This window comes from Bombus affinis, chromosome 13, assembly GCF_024516045.1.
Source record: "Bombus affinis isolate iyBomAffi1 chromosome 13, iyBomAffi1.2, whole genome shotgun sequence".
Classification (NCBI taxonomy): Eukaryota; Metazoa; Arthropoda; class Insecta; order Hymenoptera; family Apidae; genus Bombus; species Bombus affinis.
In genome coordinates this window covers 1,458,052-1,478,238 of record NC_066356.1, presented here as the reverse complement: position 1 = coordinate 1,478,238, position 20,187 = coordinate 1,458,052, and the positions used below count along the sequence as shown (strand labels likewise).

General features: G+C 33.3%; 4 protein-coding genes across 7 annotated transcripts; 1 reads left to right on the top strand and 3 right to left on the bottom strand.

Annotated features, from left to right (window-relative positions):
• Positions 1-742: 742 nt before the first annotated feature.
• LOC126922987 (serine/threonine-protein kinase/endoribonuclease IRE1) lies at positions 743-5,610 on the bottom strand. Of its 2 annotated transcripts, none has more exons than XM_050735955.1 (13): positions 4,979-5,610; positions 4,758-4,900; positions 4,652-4,694; positions 4,201-4,580; positions 3,900-4,119; positions 3,577-3,803; positions 3,150-3,487; positions 2,845-3,005; positions 2,471-2,757; positions 2,077-2,373; positions 1,764-1,939; positions 1,455-1,646; positions 743-1,368 (listed from the first exon to the last, which is right to left on the bottom strand). In XM_050735955.1, exons 2-13 carry the CDS (start codon positions 4,792-4,794, stop codon positions 994-996), a joined length of 2,733 nt encoding a protein of 910 aa, XP_050591912.1. In that variant the 5' UTR covers positions 4,795-4,900; positions 4,979-5,610; the 3' UTR covers positions 743-993. The 2 variants fall into 2 exon arrangements, with proteins under 2 accessions (XP_050591912.1, XP_050591911.1); XM_050735954.1 differs by having other exon boundaries at positions 4,771-4,900.
• A 55-nt stretch (positions 5,611-5,665) lies between these two features.
• Positions 5,666-11,136, top strand: LOC126922985 (testis-expressed protein 2). 2 transcript variants are annotated; one of them, XM_050735951.1, is made up of 5 exons: positions 5,666-5,778; positions 6,330-6,422; positions 6,542-9,515; positions 9,624-9,696; positions 9,792-11,136. In XM_050735951.1, the coding sequence occupies exons 2-5, from the start codon at positions 6,374-6,376 to the stop codon at positions 10,122-10,124; spliced, it is 3,429 nt and encodes a 1,142-aa protein (XP_050591908.1). In that variant the 5' UTR covers positions 5,666-5,778; positions 6,330-6,373; the 3' UTR covers positions 10,125-11,136. The 2 variants fall into 2 exon arrangements, with proteins under 2 accessions (XP_050591908.1, XP_050591907.1); XM_050735950.1 differs by lacking the exon at positions 5,666-5,778 and having other exon boundaries at positions 5,790-6,422; positions 9,792-10,270.
• A 124-nt stretch (positions 11,137-11,260) lies between these two features.
• Positions 11,261-14,221, bottom strand: LOC126923006 (meteorin-like protein). The gene is made up of 3 exons (XM_050735988.1): positions 13,238-14,221; positions 11,717-12,368; positions 11,261-11,618 (listed from the first exon to the last, which is right to left on the bottom strand). The coding sequence occupies exons 1-3, from the start codon at positions 13,369-13,371 to the stop codon at positions 11,403-11,405; spliced, it is 1,002 nt and encodes a 333-aa protein (XP_050591945.1). The 5' UTR covers positions 13,372-14,221; the 3' UTR covers positions 11,261-11,402.
• A 406-nt stretch (positions 14,222-14,627) lies between these two features.
• LOC126923010 (uncharacterized) lies at positions 14,628-16,187 on the bottom strand. Of its 2 annotated transcripts, XM_050735992.1 has the most exons (5): positions 15,991-16,187; positions 15,710-15,824; positions 15,403-15,599; positions 15,161-15,325; positions 14,628-15,058 (listed from the first exon to the last, which is right to left on the bottom strand). In XM_050735992.1, the coding sequence occupies exons 2-5, from the start codon at positions 15,812-15,814 to the stop codon at positions 14,998-15,000; spliced, it is 528 nt and encodes a 175-aa protein (XP_050591949.1). In that variant the 5' UTR covers positions 15,815-15,824; positions 15,991-16,187; the 3' UTR covers positions 14,628-14,997. The 2 variants fall into 2 exon arrangements, with proteins under 2 accessions (XP_050591949.1, XP_050591950.1); XM_050735993.1 differs by lacking the exon at positions 15,991-16,187 and having other exon boundaries at positions 14,984-15,058; positions 15,171-15,325; positions 15,710-15,887.
• Between the last annotated feature and the right edge of the window lie 4,000 nt (positions 16,188-20,187).

The window sequence follows — 20,187 nt, the reverse complement described above, 5'->3', positions numbered from 1 at the left end:
AAACGAGTAAGAAAAGATACTAACGAAGAAAAGATAAACTGACTGAAAATATATTGGATGAGGTTTTGCAAAAGTGCACCGTATACTGTTTTATATAAAATATCGATGGAGGACACAGACTTTAAGACATTAGATTTATCACCTACATGTCAGGGAAGACAGCTAAAATTTGAAAGAACCGCCCTGACGCCTTTGTAGAACGATGTCAGACCTATTACATACGAAAAATATAAGGATATGAAGCAGTTATTACCTTATATACCTTCTGTGTATCATGAATATTTCGAAATACTACAACATAAAAAGCATAAATAAATAATATCAATATTTTATGTTAAGTTTAACAATATATAAATATAATTAACGTCCAAAATAAAAAATATTACTTCTATTTTCTTTTTTGTTATTATTTATAAACAAAATAGGATTAATACAAAATATATTTTAAGTGATATTTAATTTTTCACAATTGAAATTAAATGATCTTTATAATTGACTAATTATGAAAATGGTGTAAGTCCATTGACGGTCTGTAAATAAATATTATTTTAGTTAAATTCGCCTGAATGAAATTTATATAATCAAATTACATGTCGATAAATTAGTAAAAACATTGCCAGACTTGACATAATTAATCTATATTTTTGAATTGACTAATATGCTAACCTCTAATTTTCTTGAAACAACCAAAAAATAGACTACACCACTTTCAAAATAAACGATCCATATTTAACACGATGAATTCTTTCTGTCTTTTTTTTATTTTCCTCTTTTTTTTACAAATATTCTTTACTAATATCGCATTATTTACAAATATTTTCAATTTTTTGCACTGCTTAGTGAGTTAGTTGACCTTTTTTTAAAAAATCTATTGATAATAGCAGTGTCGTTACTTGAGCGCGTTTCTGAAAATGTACGTTCATCTCTTCGCTAATGAAGTACATATATACATCACATTGATAAAATAAAATAAAACCACAACTCATTGATTCTCTAATTCGAAGGTAAGGTCCAAGCAACTGGTATTTCTAGTTTTTTCTTCTCGTGTTTTCTTCGTTGACCACGACATCTTACTCTATTCGGACTCCAATCTATATTATCTTGGACTTTCCAGGGACTTGACGTTATCATGTAATTTATTGGTCGCGTATTTTGTATCTGTAAAGATTCTGTTTCACAAGTATTTGCAAATATGTAATCAGGGTGGTAATATCCCCTTAATGTTGGCTCTTCACGGAAAGCTTGCATAGCACACCATACGTGCGAAAGTAAAGTGGGAAATCTAGAGAGCCAATAATCGGTAAACTTGTCGGGGATATACCCAAGGCTTTCTTGGGCTTGCGGACTCAATTCTCTGTAGTGATGTTTCTACAACAAATCATTGAAACCATTAATGAAAGATAAAATTCAAACGTCATTCTCTCAATCTTTACAATTTATGTTTGTATTCGAACCTTGTTTCGTAATGCCCTTAGTAAATCTCGAACACTTTCGCCACGATAACTTCTATACTTTCGTAGATCAGTTGCAACTTCTATGTCAATAATTAATCTCCAATCTCCTTGTAACACTCGCATGCTATTAGATTCCAATGCAATTAAGGCCGGACTGTCGATCTGCTCTTTTTCTACTCGATCGCTCACATCCTAATTCACAAATTAAAAGGAATTGGAAAGGATAAATTTCATCCTTGATAATAGTTAATAGGAAATAGCTAAAATAATATAAATGCAAGAAGGTATGAAATAATATAAATAGAGCACCTGAAAAAATGCAAGAATTGTAGCAGGTTCCCAAAATATTGGATGATCATGGACTGCCATTACAGGTGGTCTTTCCGATGGATTACTTGCGATCATTGCTTTTATAAGCACTAACGCCAACTCCTTGTCATTCTGGGAAATTCCATCATGAAGTGCCATTAAATCACTTTCTCCGCCTATGATATTTCGAATTTGTTCATTGTCAGAAATAGAAATCGAAAAAGAAAAGAGAAAGAATGAAGATGCAGTTTTATCCGCACTCAATAAAATAAACAAAAGTTGGAAATAAGCAAAGTATTATGTATATTCTTACAAAGAATATTAGCTTGCCGCCGTAATGGATCTCCAAATGGATGCTTTCCATCAGAAAGAACATAATAAAACACACAACCAAGAGAAAAGATATCTACAGCACAAGTAGTTCTGTTCCCGTTTAACATTTCTGGTGCAATCCAACCATCGGTTCCTGTTACACCTGATCTACGCGAAAAAGACACGCGACCCAATTGAAGTTTCTTACATAAACCAAAATCCGATATCATAGCTCTTACTTCTCCGCGTGGTCCCGGGACCGATAATAACACATTGTGAGGTTTGATGTCTCTGTGCACTGTCGTTCAGAAGGAAAAACAAAAAGTTGTTAAAAAGACAATACTGGTATAGATATATTTATTGTTTTAGCAATCACAGGGAAACCTAAAACTTACCTATGTCAAGAAGATGGAGATGGGCTAATCCTGATGTAGCCTGTCGCAGAATGCTTTTCGCGGATATTTTTCGTTTATCGTACTTTCCCGCTACATAATCTTGCAAAGTCGCTTCAGCTAATTCTAATGCAATATATCTGAACATCCTATCTTGCTCAGTGCAAAAATATCGCACAACATTTGCATGCGCATCTGATTCTCTGAGCAATGTTACTTCCCGGTCGGCAAATGTAAAGCAATCTGGTAACAAACGCTTTACAGCTACAGAGCGTCCATCGAAACTACCTCTGAAAATATATATAAAATTCCAATGTCATATTTTGTATATCTTAATTAAAACAGTGAGAAAGCATACTATCTTTCTTCTATATTACCTATATACAAAAGTTCCCTCGCACCCCTTGCCTAAAACTTGTCCAGTATCGAAAGTTATCTTGCCAACTTTGACTACTCCCTCACCTATATCCTCAGGAACTACGAGTGTGTTTAATCGCATTCCATAATAATCATTGGTACTACTATTTTCCCGAGAACCCTGTGATAAAAAATTGTCGATCGTTTAGAAATGATGTAAACTAGCTGCTTTTTGGAGATATAGATAGAACTAATACACTAATAGCAAAGGAAAACTAAATATAATGAAAAACAAATGTACACCAATGCAAAAAAAAAAACGTACCTGAGAAAGTTGTTGAAACTCCTTAAATTGTGCGTTAAAGTACCAGAACATTGCTAGTATACATCCCAACAATACGACTAACGTTAATTTTAATCCTTTATTTTCTTGCTGACTGAGCCAATTCTTGCCCATTATATAAGTATTCTGCATCAACTCACGCCACGATCCATTATTTCCATTGTTGTTAAATTTATCATCATTTTGTAAGCTGAACAATGATTGTTTTGTGGAATTGAAATATTGCAAAGGTAATGTTTCGATGACAGGATCAGACCGACCAGTAATTTGAAGTGGTTGTTGATCCTGCAATTTATATTCAGCTGGTATTTCGTAGTGACCTGTTCTCCAAATAAGTTCACAAAATTCAGTTAGTAAATAATATTAGTATTAATTAACGTAATCAATTATTTTTAATCATTACCATTACCTAGCGTTATGACTGCCTGCCCAGTTTGAGCAATAAAGTCAATATTGTCAAAATATAAATCAGACAGAGAAACATTTCCGTTGTCGTTTTTTGCTAATTGTGGAACTGATAACGGACCTTCAAGTAACAACTGACCAATATTACTCGATATTGTGGCTGTTGTTGAATCTACAAGAGATGGTAAGGCATACAGTCCATGTCTATGTTGGCCAATATATAATGTTGGACTGTGAAAAGAGAACAGGTATCGTAAATTAATTTCACATAAAACAATAACAATGAATACTTAAATCAAGCAATTTACAAAAGTATCAATTACTAACAATAATTGAATGTCGCTCGGTTTGTTTGCAAAACGTTTTAGAAGAAGATTCAAAGTTTGATCTGCAACACTAGTGAAAGGAACTGTTAACAAGCCATCTTCCCTTACGATGTACACTGCTATCACTGGACTTTGTACATCCAGCTCCCACAGAATTATTCCTAATCTTCTATCTACAGTAACAATCCGTCCGGTCGAACTTGTCGCGAAATGAACCAGATCTATAAAATAAAATTGCTATTGGGTTCATGGTAATATATTATATAACAAAGCAATATATAAATGTTATATATTGGTCAAACCATAATTTTCTATTCCTTCAGGTTCCATTTTTGTAGCGGTATAATCATAAAACGTAACATTCCACTTTCGATTCTTTTGTTTGCTATCCACCATCATGATATTATACTCTGTACGTCCCATAAATACAACATTCTGCATTTCTAGAGGACAAGTATTTTTAACTTCATCAAATCCTAGTAGTTGCTTCCTTTCACCAGTTCTAGGATCAATGCCAAACCAAGTATCAATCTTTCTACCAGTATATAATATTCCATCGCTACTACGACAAGGACTATTAGTCACAAGTTGTGGAATGGTGAATGGCAGCTTTTTTAGAGCTTCAGTTTCTGCTCCAAATATATACAAAGAACCATCCTTTGGATCTGGTAAAAACATAGGCCTGAAACAAGCACAGAACCTAATAATAATTGAGTTATGTACTAAAACAATAACAAATTCCAATATACTCACATGGAAGTCCTGCCAAGATCAACTGGTACCTTGACAATTGGTTCTGCAACAAATGCTTAAAAATGGTTATACTAGTTTGGTAAAACTTAGATCCTATGAATTATACCTATTAACAATACCATCGCTTTGTCGCCAGAGCACATTCCCAGAGCGTTGTTTTATACCAACCAAGGAACCATCTAATGTAGAAAATATTAAGAGAGGATCATCTTGCTCTGGTATTAATTCCGTATCCCTCTTTTGTTTATACTACAAAAAGTTTATCTTAAATTTATAGAGGAAACTTTTTAATTATGTACATTAGAAGAACTAAAAAAATCAACATACTTCTCCCTCAGAGGTCTTAAAATAACCTGATTTCTGTGATCTTTCAGTTTGACCACAGACATTCTCAATGAAAAGTCCAATGGTCAAAAAGATTAGTACAAGCCCAAATCGCATGATTTGTATTTTATGTAATTAGTTGTTTATATGTTAACCCAAATAAATAGGTGTTTTAAAAGCAATAAACTATATCTATAAAATGGTAAGATATCCTAATTTTACATCCCTCTCTATAACAAACGACGACTTTTTTCGTCATCTCGTCCAAGTGTTTTCATAATTTTCGAAAATCTCTCCTAAATACCCATCGTCAAATGTTATTGTTACAAAATACTTTGTCTTCCTTTTGCTTCATATATACTTAATATTACATTCATGTTGAGTATCGTGATATAAATTTAATGACTTTTTAAAAAACCGATAGAAGTTTGTTTTCACAGTTAACATTGCTATTCGCGTAGGTACTACTAAGTACGTATACGTTGAAAGATAACCATAAACTAAAATCTCACATGGTATATATTTTAACAAAAATAAAATGCATAATTTTTGTTATACACAGCTTGTTTACTTTCAAAACTGGTGTATTATAGATAGAATTAAATAATTTAATGATTCATCACGATTAATAGGGAATTTTAAGAGTAAGAAGAAAACGTATAATATTAAAATATTTGAGACGCAGCAGATAACTCAGTAATATCGCGCATACATCCAAAGTATACATAGATAACGTCATGGACACGTGGCTTATGTGCATCGCGTATGCCAAAGTATCGTATTGTCAATACAATGCACTAATTGTAAGTATGTTTAATAATAAACACGAAACATTAGTAATTTGTAATTGACTCTCTATTGCATAATCTTAATGCTCAACTCATAACTCAATTGTCTTAATTTTTGGTTAATTTTGACATTTATAGTATATACTGTAAATATTGTATGTAAACGTAGCAAAGCGTATATGGTAGAAATGTGGATTTAATAAAATGAGACAAGTAGTAAATATCAGTGGAAAAAATATGAATAATTTTGAACAAAGTATTAACTTTAAGGCAGTGCGTACAAAGTAAAATGTATATACATTTGAGATATTATTATTAAACATTGATGTTAGTGTGAATACAGTATCTATATGTGCATATATGTACATATCTATATATATAAATACACATATTTGAATCACACGAATCCAAAAGTTGAGTGTTGAAAGTAAACGCGTAAATGTTTCTCTGATTATGTTTATCATAAGAAAAGATTAAAGTGATAGTAAGAGATTAATAGAAAATGATAAAATGATTATCATTGTAAATAATAACGTAGTCGACATTCGTGATGATGTACGTTAAAGGATGTTTATGAATCGGCTGATTATCGAACCAATTCGCTTCGACCATGAGTGCTAAACACAGCCCGAGAAAAATAACACTGGCCATGATAAAAGGTGAGACTAATTTAGATAGATAGGTAAAATCCGATAAATAAGTATCTATTTTACAGAGTTAACGTAATAGCGATATGACAAAAGGTACTTGATCGATCGTTTGTTTCTCTTTCGGCAAGGTAAACCTATTGCAACTTCAGTTCCTGTAATTCATTACCATGCTAGTGACGATGAATTGGAAGAAATATATCCTAGCACAGACGAAGAGAAGCGATTAACACCTGAATGCGAAAAGATCTCCTCCAAAGTAACTTCTACTCCATCGAGATGCATTCACGAGTCGGATATTTCCGAAAACAACTCGGAAACCCGCTCTGTCAGTGCGGAAAATATTTTGCTAGAAGGTACGCCGCCATCCTTAGATCCATGGAAAGTATTCTCCGATATTAAAGGAAAAATAACCAAGACGTTCGAGGAAAAACTGTCTGAAATAAAAAGTGACAAACGGAAACGACGTCATTCCAAAGCAGAAAGCTCAAGTGTCAGTGATTTAGAGGATCAAGGTTGTGTTACACCTAGCGATGAAAAGGTGGATGATATTCGTAAAAGAGGCAATGCAGCCAGATACGTAGGTTTCTCTGGAGTAAAAACTGGCTTAAAAGACAAAAGTTTACAGGATGAGTGTGTTGAGAGTGGCATTGAAGCTTCTGAATTTCCACAAAACATCAGCGAAGATATTCCTTCCTCTTCAATAAATGATTCATCAAATTCAGAGCCACCTAGTAGTAACAATAATTATTTTCCACAACAGACCTATGCAAGCTCAATAGCATTTTCAAAGAAAATAGATTTCAAAACTGTGTTTTTACAATTGATTAAACAATTAATTTGCCAAGCAACATATAAATCTATTGCTGTTCTCATTGCTATTTCCTGCATTTATTATGTTATTCCATTAGCAGAGTATTTACTGGGCTTTATGATGGGTGTTTTTGTAACTGTTACCTTCTATGACATAGTAACAAAACTGAAGAAGATTTTAACCACTTTGCCAGATGAAGAATACCTTTCTAGTCAGCCAATACATGTTTTAGAGATTCCAGCTGTAGAGGAACATGCTGTGGTTGAAAGATATCAAGGTTGGTTAAATGAATTGCCTTATAATTATGAACCGAATAATTATCATGTGGCACGCACAAAGTCTGTTTTCTTCAGAATGGAGGGAAATATTTTGCGTATTCTGGAAACCAGGATAAAAGTTCCAAAGAAAGCTGTCTGGGATGAGCCTAAACATAAATTAAAATTCGTTAAAAAGAGAGCTTATAATTTAACTGGAGCAAAGATAGAACTTCTTCCTCACGGGCTTGCCAGAAGAAGAAGATGGAGTAAAAAATATCCGATTTGTATAGCCCTCGAAAAGGAAGCATTAATTTGTAATGTAATTTTGAAAAGTACAACCAGTGATGAATATTCGATAAACAGTTATCACAAAATGGACCTAAAAGAAAAAGTCAAATATAAATTTGATAAAAAATATACAAAAAAATTAGATGGAGAAACACAAGATGAGAATGAAATTTTGTTTGTCAATATGGAGAATGAGGAACCAATAGTAAGACAAGAATTTTGTGAGTTTGTGGAAGTGGAAGATACCGATGAAGACGACGATGACAATAAAAATTATAATTACGATTCAGTTAGTGATTATCTTGACAACGAATATGAAGAATGTTTTGTAGAGAATGAAGAAACAGAAATTTATATGGAAGAGAAGTTGAAAAAGAAGGATGAAGACTACAACGAACAACAGAAAGAGGAGGATAAAATAAGAAGAGACTTGAAAAAGAGTTACATTAGTACTAATAGAAAAAAAAAGAAACGAAGAGATATTTCAAGTGAGATAAAAACTTGTAAGAAATCAATTGTAAAAACATGGAATGAAAAAGAAGAAGAGTGGGAAGAGGAAAAGCAGAGTAGAAGAGAAGAACAACAGAAGAGCACACAAAGAAAAGAAATGAGGCAGAATGAGATGAAAGAAGAAGATGATGAAGAGGAGGAAGAAGAAGAGGAAGAGGAAGGGAAGAAAATAACAGTAAAAGTAGCAGGAGAAAGAGATAATGAAAAGAAAGTAAAGAATGGACGGAAAGAAGGACAAGATTTAGAAAAATCAGAAGAAGAAAAAGCACAGATGGTAATTGATGACTATGGTAGTTATTCTCATAATAAAGTACACAAGAAAAGAAATAAGAAAAAAGAGGAGGAAGAGGGGGAGGAGGAGGAGGAGGAAGAGGAAGAAGAGGAGGAGGAAGATGAAGAGGAGGAAGAGGAGAGAGAGGGGAAGGGAGATGAGGGAGGAGAACATAATAATGGTGAACGAAAAAATAAATTAAAAATATTTATTTTTGCCAGAACTGATCGTGAAAAAGAAGATTGGTACAGACGTTTAATTTTAGCTGCATCTCAATCTGTTAAAAAAAATGATTCATTACTGTTTGCGACTGATACATCCAATATACCTAATACTCAATCAACACAACATAAAATCAACGCAGAATCAAAAAGCTCTCTTTCAGCTAGTAATTCACATGAAACCATACCTGAGCTTAATTATAATGCTTATATGGCAAAATACTTGGATAGTAGTTGTTTGCCTATGTCAGAAGGTGCAATTTCCACATCTGTTGAAAACTCACTTTGGATTAATTGTCTAATAGCTCGTATACTTTTCGACGTACGCAAGTGTCCTGAAACTATACATCTTATACAGGATAAAATACAACGCAAGTTATCCAATATAAAGCTACCATATTTTATGGAGTGCCTTTTGGTTTCAGAGGTAGCAATAGGTCAAGGATCTCCTGTTATTCACAATGTAACAAAACCAGTAATTAACGAAAGAGGTCTCTGGCTTAATTTAGATATAACATATAAAGGATCCTTGACTATGACTGTTGAAACAAAATTGAATTTAATGAAATTGACAAGAACTGGATCAGTTCCTGATGATACGATTATTTCAACAAAAAAATCAAACGAAGTGATAACTAGATCACCAATTTTCGATAGTGATGTAGAAGATACGCCAGAAACGTCTACAGAAGACGATTGTGATAATTCTAGAACGCAATCGTATAATATGTCCAAAGAAACAACGTAAGTTATAATAGTAGTATCATTTTATCATTCATTTTCTTCTACGTCGATTTCTTAATCTATCTGGTTTTTCTTTTCTCTCTTTCTTTCTTCGTTTATTTTTTGCAGATCTACGCAATCATCTGGAAGAAAATTTCTTAGTATGGTGGATAAAATAGCTGCAAATAAATATTTTCAACATGTAAATATGTTTTGTTACATTTTCTAAACATTTATTTAGTAACATTCAGATCGATACCTATTAATATTTGCTTTTTCATGTGTTTCAATTATCAGGCCACCGAACTGTCCTATGTTCGAAGGGCTATGGAAGGTGTTTCGAATACGGAGATTCGGTTGATGGTTACCGTTTCAAGTATCGAAGGTTGTCTATCATTAAACATTCCACCAGCACCATCCGATCGTTTATGGTACGGTTTTAAGCCAGTACCGAAAGTGAGTCTTACCGTAAAACCCGCGGTTGGTGAGAGAACGGTTAATATCGTTTATATAACAAAATGGATAGAAACTAAGTTACTCAGGGAATTTGAAAAACTGGTTGTTTTGCCAAATATGGACGATCTCATTTTACCATTATGTCCTAATTATCCTTATACAACAATACGGTAATCGCATAATAAATGAAAAATTCTGATTGTCGTATCGTATTGTACATAATCCATTGATAAATGAACTACTGTGTAGTATATCCTATCTGATTCATAATTGCAATGTATATTCGACCAGCAAATGACAAATATATTATCGTTGCAAAATTTCGCGTGTATACGCTTCTCAATAGTATTGCTGTTGCAATATATTCTTCTTATATGTGCATTATAACTTATAAACAAACTTCACAACAAAAGAATTACGATGAAATAGAAAAGAGATGATGAAACGCTTGTAATTATTCCAAAGCAACGAATACGGATTAAGAACAAATTGAGTACTGTAAACGAAGAATTAAGAACAGACTAATAACAACTAAAGTTGTATTAAATACGTCCTAGTAAATGGTGATCAATTTTTGTTCCTCAAGCATTTTTTTTTTATACACCATATGAAAATATTGATTCGTAATTTTTTAATTTTACATAAATTTTCAATATATCAATTTTTGATCGTTTCTTTGGGACCATGTATCGTGTTATTCCTTCGCTTTGGCAATGTGTAAAACTTATATCGTGTAAAACAAAAAGGGCTTAATACGTATTATTTGTGATAATAATAATAATAATATTTATAATAACAACAGCGTCTCAACGACATCAACAATTATTTTTACATCAGTGGTATCGATGATTGAGAAGTAATATAACTCAATATAAATCTAACGATAGAGTAATTTGTTTATTATTTATAAACATTGCTATAATATAGGAGTGTAAATTGATCACTTCACAGTCAGAATTGCGAAATATGAAATAAACTGAACGCGCATATTTATTAGTTTCGAACATAGCATAATAATTGTAAATTATTTCTACACTGCGACATACTGATATTTCGTGTGTGTACATATCACAATGTGACTGTTAAATTAACATTTCAATGTGTAATGCAAGTGAACTTATATAGATTGAAATTTTAATCTTGTATAAATATATGAAACAAATAATAATTAGAAGTGTATTCATAATCGTTTAAATTTCTAAATTGACGATTAGCGATTGATTAGATTAAAATTCCAAACACACGTTCAAATAATTGCTACTGCTCGGTTAAAATTCGGGATGCATAATCATAACAGAGATAGATGGAAATTGTTAGTTATATTGCTAAAAAGTCATGTATTTCTCACGATAAAATTTCCACAAAATAATATCACAGTTTAGAGATCGATATTCATACAACGCAGAATAGGAAAATAAATTATTTACAGGCGATTCTTGGAACTTGGGTGTGCTAACTTTGAAGAACACATGGTGCAGTTTCCAATTCGCGGACTGTCTTTGCCCAAGTTTCTATTCTCGGTGCACAGACCAAGACAAGATCACCGAGTCTTCGTTTAGCCATTATCACAAATTCTCCTTGGCCATGACGTGCATCACAGGCAGTTGGCACTCTTACACGAACATTTTTACGATCATGGGAATCGGTAGAATCTGCATCGTTGTTACTCTGTTTCGAAATGCATCAAAATGAACGTTAATTTACAAACATGTCTATGTATACAATTGTGAACAGATATAGCAAAAGAGATAAGGAAAAGCTGTTACCTCATTCTCTTCGATCCGACGTAAAATTTTTGTTACTCTAAGGACGAGTTCGGCAGCTTCTAAATTTGGTCGTCTCTGGACAGCACTTACAGTACCTCTGGCTATGAAATCGCTTTGACAATACGCCTTAGCTAGTTCATCCATAGTACACGGTCTACAGTCTTCCTCCTCATCATTAAATCGCTGCGATACTCCTTGTCGAATGTCGACGTACCGTACTTCTAAGTCATATTGTAATCTCGCATTGTGAAGTTCACCCGATGTAAATTCTTCCGCTTCTATGTAAAGTGCAGCGGGTTGTTTTTTCGCATGAAAACATCTATGTGAAGCTATATCTTTGCCGTCTCTCGGCGAGTATATTGACCGAAGTTTGCCATGAGTTTCCAGATATACTCGTACTGGACCTGAAATCTTGGTACAAGTACGAAAACCGGATAACTGAAACGGGTCATCGTTGTTGTTCCAATAACTGTCGTTTTTCTTATTGACGTTGCCTTTTCCGTGATTCATTCCGTAATTAACTTTCGATACGAATCCAGATAAAACAGGGGGCGAGAGAACAACTCGTAAAGCTCCTCGTGGATACCGCCAAAGTACCGTTCCTCTGGAACATCGCAGATATACTGGTCGAACACCTCGGCCTCCACCTCCGCTGCAACGTAATCAGGCAGAGAAAGAAATTATTTACGTCCTGATTAAATATACATTACTTATTTCTATCTTCTTATATGTATATGATTACAATCATATTATATTTTGGTATATTATACATATTCCAGAGATGAAAGATACTCAGACAATTTCCCTGTATCTTTATATCATCTTGATTCTTTCTTTTTTAAGTCTCCAGTTGAAATGGAATTATAACAGCAGAAACGGTTCTTTCGTTTTTTAGGATGATAGTGGTTATTATCGACAACTGCACTTGGCCACGTAATCATTCTTCCTTTTTAGCTTATTGTACATTTCTTTCTACTTGTGCGTATATACATACATACGTGCATACGTAGAGATACATAGATACATGGACGCAGGCCACTCATTCTCCCTTATAAAGAAGAAAGAGATGATAAATCGAATGCTCTAGTCCAGTCCATGCGATCTTTCTTAGGTTTGCTTGTGTTTGTTCGTTGGACGAGGAAAACCGGTTTCACCGTAAGTCGGGCGACTGGTTTCGCGCTTAATAAAAGTTTATATATATGTATATGTACATATATATACATATATATTTATCAGATACATACATGGTTTCGTTACCCGTTATCAAGAGGAATTTAAAAAGATATACACGTATGCATAAGCACCTAAATGTAAACGTGGGGATAAAGTTGATGAATTTTTTGCGTAACAGATTCAATTGGAGGGAAAATGATAATTGCGCGGATTTCGGAGTAAATCATTGGAAAAAAATGCGGATAAAAAGACAAGCTTACAAATATTTCATAATATTTCAAGCTGAATATGTAAATTTTTTATGGATCGATCGAAATCGAGAATATAATAAGGATAAAGAATACTAACCTTCCAATCCAATCACATTGGTCAGCAGCCTGAAGGGCAACATGTTCATAGGAAGGGGCCGATGACACGATGCTAATGAGTAGCAGTAAAGATAATAAAAGCACCGAACAGGCCATAAATGTGAGCGGTCTCATTTTTCGTGATTCCGTATCGTTTCGACTAAATTTCAATTAGAATTTGCATTTCTACAAAAGGAAATCTTCCCAATCCGATGTTTCTTAAATTCCAGATTCGATTTAACTCGTAGTAGTAACAGTGGTAGTATACGTTTTCAACATCGTTGGTTATGATTTTTTACAATTTTACAGAGAAAATATTCATGTATATATATACGTTTTCCTTACACATATGTATGTACACTAGTATAAAGAAAATCGGTGCTGTGTTAGCAATAATATTGTACACGAATGCGTGTACAGGTATTCGACAGTAAAGTTCTTCTTTCTTCGAAATATTGATATTTCACTTTTCTAATATAATTTTGTCGCTGTTACAGGAAAGCACGATACTTGATTTCAGATTAACCATCGTTATTAGAAATGCTAATGGCATAACGATGTAGTAATAGTATAGCGTTAAAGAATTCAAAAACAAAATAAATCACGAATGTCCTTAGATTGCGCTCACTGGTGTAAACTACTTGCTCTGGTTTCTACACTGCGTATTCTTCGTCGAACGATCGTGTAATGGTGTACGCACGAGGAACAAGACGGAGGAAATTCGAAGGATCATGCTTGTTACCGTTGAATGCGTTGAAAGTAGAAAGGTTTGATCACAAGGCGATGATATAGTACGGCGAAGTTAAACCACACGCAAATCTCGATCGGTTTGATCAGCTACGCGTGCCAACACCGTTTACACAACTTGTGCACAACTATTTCGAACTATATCGTTTGGTTGCGCGCTCGCTTGCTCGCACGCACGCACGCTCACTCACTTTCTCTCTAGCCTGACGTTCTTTACCATGCTCGTTAGAGTCCACTTCGACTCGAGTCGACTCGTTTTACCTCGACTCGCTTCGTCTGTTGACTCTCACCCTTCTCTCCTCTCTCTGGTTGGTTCTTCGAGTGGCTTTGTCATGTTTCTGTTCTCGTCTCGTCTCGTTTTCGTTTCCTTTCGTTTCTATACTTTTTCAACGTGACACAAGAACATATCGTTGATCGTATTTATTACCAAAAGAAAATTCATTTTTTTCTATGCATATAAATAAAATTTTCATCGTAATAATACAGTAGCTCACAAAAATATTTGAACACTTACTGTAGAAACTTTTATGATACGACTATTACTATATTTACATTGGACATTGAAATCAACGTGAAAATACATATAGAAATTGCAAGACATTTACTACAAACATCTTAAACGTATAGATATTTCCGTTGAATATCGAGGTTTATTAATATAATGAATATTTGACTGTTTAAACATCTTTGCGACCTTTAAGAAACGTATATTTACGCTAAATATTTTGTAGTTTGTATACACATTTTTAGATTTGTTTCAAATTTTATGAGTATATAATCATGAGATCGAATCTTAATACATTGCTAATGAAATTTCAAAATGTTTTGTATAACACACATAATATATATAAAAAATTTCTATTAATTAATATATTATAAAAATTTTCCATGATAAGTGTTCGAATATTTTCGTGAACCACTGTATATATTTAATAATAAATAGACATAAAATATATACGCTTTGTGATAAAGTATGCAATATGCAAAGGAATTATAAGTTATTCTGCTTCACGCCTATGTACGCCGACTGGTTTCGGTCGCCATATGCAACAATTCATTTTTCATGCTGTTCAATCTAGAAAAGAATACGAATATTCCCATTCTTTTTCGATTTATAAATATTCAAACGCAATTTGTAAATCCATCTTAGGTAAGGCAACGAAAGGTTATCTCTTACGCTTCCGTACAAAAAGTTTGCCGATCTACATATCCTCGGACAAGCTGATCTGGACATGGATCGTAAAAACGCACGCCCATCGTTTTCATAGCAGTTTTAAAACCATCCAAAGGTAAAAATTCAGAATCATGGAAGAGAATATTTTCGAATATCGCATTAAGATGCCTGAATAAATGGAATAAGAATGAAATATCCACACATATATTTTCAAACGTGACTGTGACCACAGTAACGTAACATACCTTTCTGTCCAAAGTAATCGTGGCTCTTTGAGTCCCGATCTAAATAATATAAAATCATCGAGCAATTCATACAAGTATTGGATAGGATCTGCTGGTTGATGAATGATCACATGAGAGAGCAGAAAATGGAATATATTGAAAATATTTCTTTCATTCAAGTAATCTTGTTCCTTAGATATCGTATGCGTCACGTTACTCTATAAAGTTGATTTGCGATTCAAGGAATTGAACAAGTATAATAACCTGGCTAGGAATGTGATGTATCATTTGATATATGTAGCAGAACAATGTAGACGAATTTACTTACTTCTTTGATAGACTGACATCGTCCGGATGCTTGCAAAGGGAAAACGTCTGACAATTTTTTATTTTGTTTAACATCATATTGAGAATATTTTACATCTTCACTCATGTTTCTGTCACTAAAAAATTTCAGTTATTACTAAAAAATAAGTGTCAGACACGTAACTAGATTTCATACGACCGTGTAGTATATGTTATCAAAATTTTATTATGACGATTAAAACATGTGAAATCTAACATGAAGAATTCGATATTTTCTTTTGAGAGAATGTGTATGTGTGTTACCGAACCGTCCCAATCAATTGTTTATTCTCTCATATGAGAATTTGTAAAATTGACGAACAAATATTATGTATAAGGAAATAAAATTCTTTATTTTATTTGTAATTATAAGGTCTGTGATGAGTTGATGACTCATTAGATGTATCCTGTTCTACTATACATCATATCTCTAATTTCACAGAGATAGTTTTAATTCTAACCACTATTAATGTCGCAATGTTATTCTATGATATATCGGTAATGTAACATGTGACATTAAAATGATAAGGAAAAATGTGTGCTAAAAACATAGACGAAATCATCATTACCGCCTGACAAGAAATTTACCCTGTGTCAACATAATAGGTTTCTGTAAAAGAACGAACGAATGCAAATGCAGATGAAATAGCTTGTCATAGAAAAATGATAGGTGAAGTGAGTTTCAATTAATCGTAATGGAATAACTTTAAATTGACTAAGCAACTCCTTTAATATTGAATACAATTAATAGAGAAATATTTCTATTATCTAGTAACTTCCTCTGCATTATGATTATAACAGTAAAATGCGGAGAAAGTACAAGAGCAAAAGATCTGAATAATTTTGTAAAATATATAGAAACTGACACAAGCTTGAGAAACGTTATAGAAGTAAACATAAAAATAAATACTAGTATTACGGATAAAATTTATTGAGCAGTCTAACAGTCTAAAAACTTCTTACATCTTAGTAATGTAAAATTATTGTTCTGTTATTATTTTCACGATTGTGTGAATTTAAAGACTCTCTGCCTTTTTCTTTTCCTTCCACTTTAGATTTCGTTAAAATCTGTGTGATACATTCGATTTCGATTGAATGGAGAGGAATGTAGAACGGTAGAATGATGGAATTTGTTCGGCGTTACGTTCGATCAGGGTAGGGCTGAAAACGTACTGAGAACGTGTGCGGTCGAGAATAATTTGACAGGAGTAAATGTTCAGAGGAAAAAAGAGAAATGAGCAAGTTGATGATGCTGCGTGATTCCTATAATTTTCACAGGGCTTTGTTTTGACAAAATAACAAGTGGGGGTGGGTGTCGGTTTTCACACCCGTGGCTCGGCGGGACCTCTTTCGGGAATGTAAAAAAAGGGCAGAACACAAAACCGGTTCCGATGGATCTTTGTTATAGGTGCCTGCCCTCGCGCCTCACCTTCATCCATCGCATCTCTGAATAAGGACTAACTAAGTGTATCAGGACCGTAACTAGTGTACAACATACCCTTATCTTATCGCTGTGAGCTCTAAAATCAAATAAGTACCATTCGCAATAGGTATGTTCTACTTTCTACTTTGAATACTGTATCTTCTCTCACAATTTCTTGACTAAACAACATACAATAACTCGCGAATTCGTAGAAATCGTTTATAAATATATTATGTGTATGAAACATTTAAAAATATCATTATAATGATATCAATGAGGTGCGACCATCATGATCGTAATGGTAAAATTTCAAACAAATCTGAAAATGAAGTTTTAAAATATTTTATGTAATACACGCGATATGTACATACAATTCTTCCGTGGAAAATGTTCAAATAGCAAGAAGCTACGTATGACCTTCTTGTGGAAATTCATAACAAAAATTTTATTAAAATGCGATTTATACAAGAGGCAGATCAAACATTATTCGCGTGAACTCTGTTGAAAACAAATTGAATATTAACATTATGACAAGTAGCTAGTTCCGAGCGTAACTTTCACCAGTGATCAGCTATTTCCGTAAAAAATTAATAAAATATTGTTTGATAGGTTGCGAAAAATTTTCCTAAATTTACATATAAGAAACTTTTACAAAATTTAATAACAGTAATTAGGCACTGATAGTTAATATACACACAACACCGTCATGGTGTCACCGATGGTCATAGCATCAAGTACGACATTTGATGGCGAGTTACTGTTCCGAAGGCGTTATAATTTCACGTGGAACATGCCTACGAGAAAGAGACGAAAAAAAGAGAGGAGACAGAAATTAATCGACAAGTTTAAAACATACTTCGCTAAATAGTATTTTTGAGAAGATAAAACGCGCATACACGCGTGCGAGGCGGAAAAAAATACAGGTAGTAAGTAGTGAAATAACAAAGAAAGAGAAAAAGAGAGCTTGTTTGCTTTTCGAGTTCTGTTGTCAAGTTGTCATCGGCAGGCTTACTTTGATCGAGCACTAGGTGCCCTGGTACATACCTGACTTTTAGAGATAACACTTTGGTCTAAAGATATCGTTATCCCTAATGGGCACACAAGACTCGTTCGAAGAACGGAAAGCTGTTATCGGGGCAGGTAGTTCGATTTAACGCGTTTAATTGAACAAATTCATTCTCAAGAGGGTAAATCCCCAAATGATTATAATCTCAAAGTGAGTAATCAGATCAGATCTTTTTATATCGAACATAAATCAAACATCGTTAAATAACATCCTTTAGCAAAGTTTATCGTTTATCGAATCGTAACGTATTCTTTCCAATTTGTTGATATTTATCATTATGCTGTGTTTTTTTTATGTAAATTTACATTTTTATAGATAAAATTAAAGAAATAGAACTTAAATAGAAATTCGTCTTATCTATTAAAAATTACAATGAATACTCCACTTTGTTAAGTTTCGTACAGATACATAAAAATCCACTTATTATCTATGAAGAGAACAACTGTCGGTAATATAGTGTAAGTACTATGTATTACTTAAGTCCATATATGTGTATATGAAGAGAGATGCGTTGTCGGGTCGAAAGATTCAACGAGTCGGTAAATTAATAAATTGATGAATGAAGTGGATACTTTCTGGCTCGGTATAGTCAGTATTTTACAATATATGATATTACGATGTCTATGCAGTCTTTTTATCTTATCCATATATGTAGTTCTTCTTGAGTAAGCACATTTATGGTGCTTTGATCAAACGTCCTCGGTTCGTTGCGCTTGCACGCGATAATATTGCTCGTAACGTGTACCTCTTATTACACGTACAATATCGTATTACTACGTTCACGTTTCTCTATCGTCTCTACGCATATGTATATCGCCACGATGTTATTAATCTTATCTTCGAATCCATTTACTTTCGTAGTCGTTACTCTTATTGTTTCATTCGTTTACGATTTTTACATTTACTTTTTCCTCGCTGAGTTACATCTCGATGAAACATAAAAGATTATGAGATTTTAAACTATTTTGTAATTTTTTATTTTTCCCTGATTGGTATTTGAGAATCATTAACATTGAGGTGAATGAAAAAACAAATGAATAAAATAATATCAATCGATAATTTTTGTTATTTACTTGTGTTTGAACAATAATATTTGATAAATATCATTGAGCAAAGAGAATGGTCATGACAATGAACATAGTCTTTCGAAATTCTACAACTTTCAGAAAGTTATTTTTCTCAAATTCAGATATCATTCTCAATGGAAACGTATTATCCATTCACTTGTTAGTTAACTCGATATCCATCCTGAAAAAATAAAAATAGTATACGTATGCGATGTTAAAGATTAAAGGTTGAAAGCTCAGCGTGATGCGCACCCCCATGGTGCGTTCCATTTTGTCCAATCGGCTCCATTATCAAAACGGCGCCGCATAAGTGCGAATGCACCACTTTCAAAACTGTCGGCAAAATATGTATCGCCCTTCTCTCTGATTCCTCTCATTTCGCACGCGTTTTATCATTTTATTTCGTATAACGATGCAGATATATCGATACGTCCATATGTCAGGATGTACACGGCATAAAGGAATCGGCTTTTCGGGATAAAAGATTTCTTTATGGACTATATGTATATATTGTATACGTATTACTATAAAATATCGAAATAAAAAAATATAAAAAATATCAAATCTATCGAAAGAAAAAGAAGCGAATGAGAAACTTAGAGTGTCTTAGAATAAAGTTTAACTAATTCGTAATTTTAACAAAATCGTAATTTTATGTTCTGCTATGGAGCTACATAATATATAGTTGTATAAAATTTCTGTATTCTGGTACGGTTAGTCTGTTAGTCGACAATAAATATGTATGCGGATGGAATGAAAAGATTCAGTAAAGCTGAGTTCCAGCTTTGTCTAGGTCCATGCGTCAGTCGCGAGAACCTTCACACCTTTTTAAAAAAACCATTCTCTCTTGTATTTCCTTATGAGTTTTCTGACTTAGTTCCCTAAAGCATCGGTACTAGGAACAT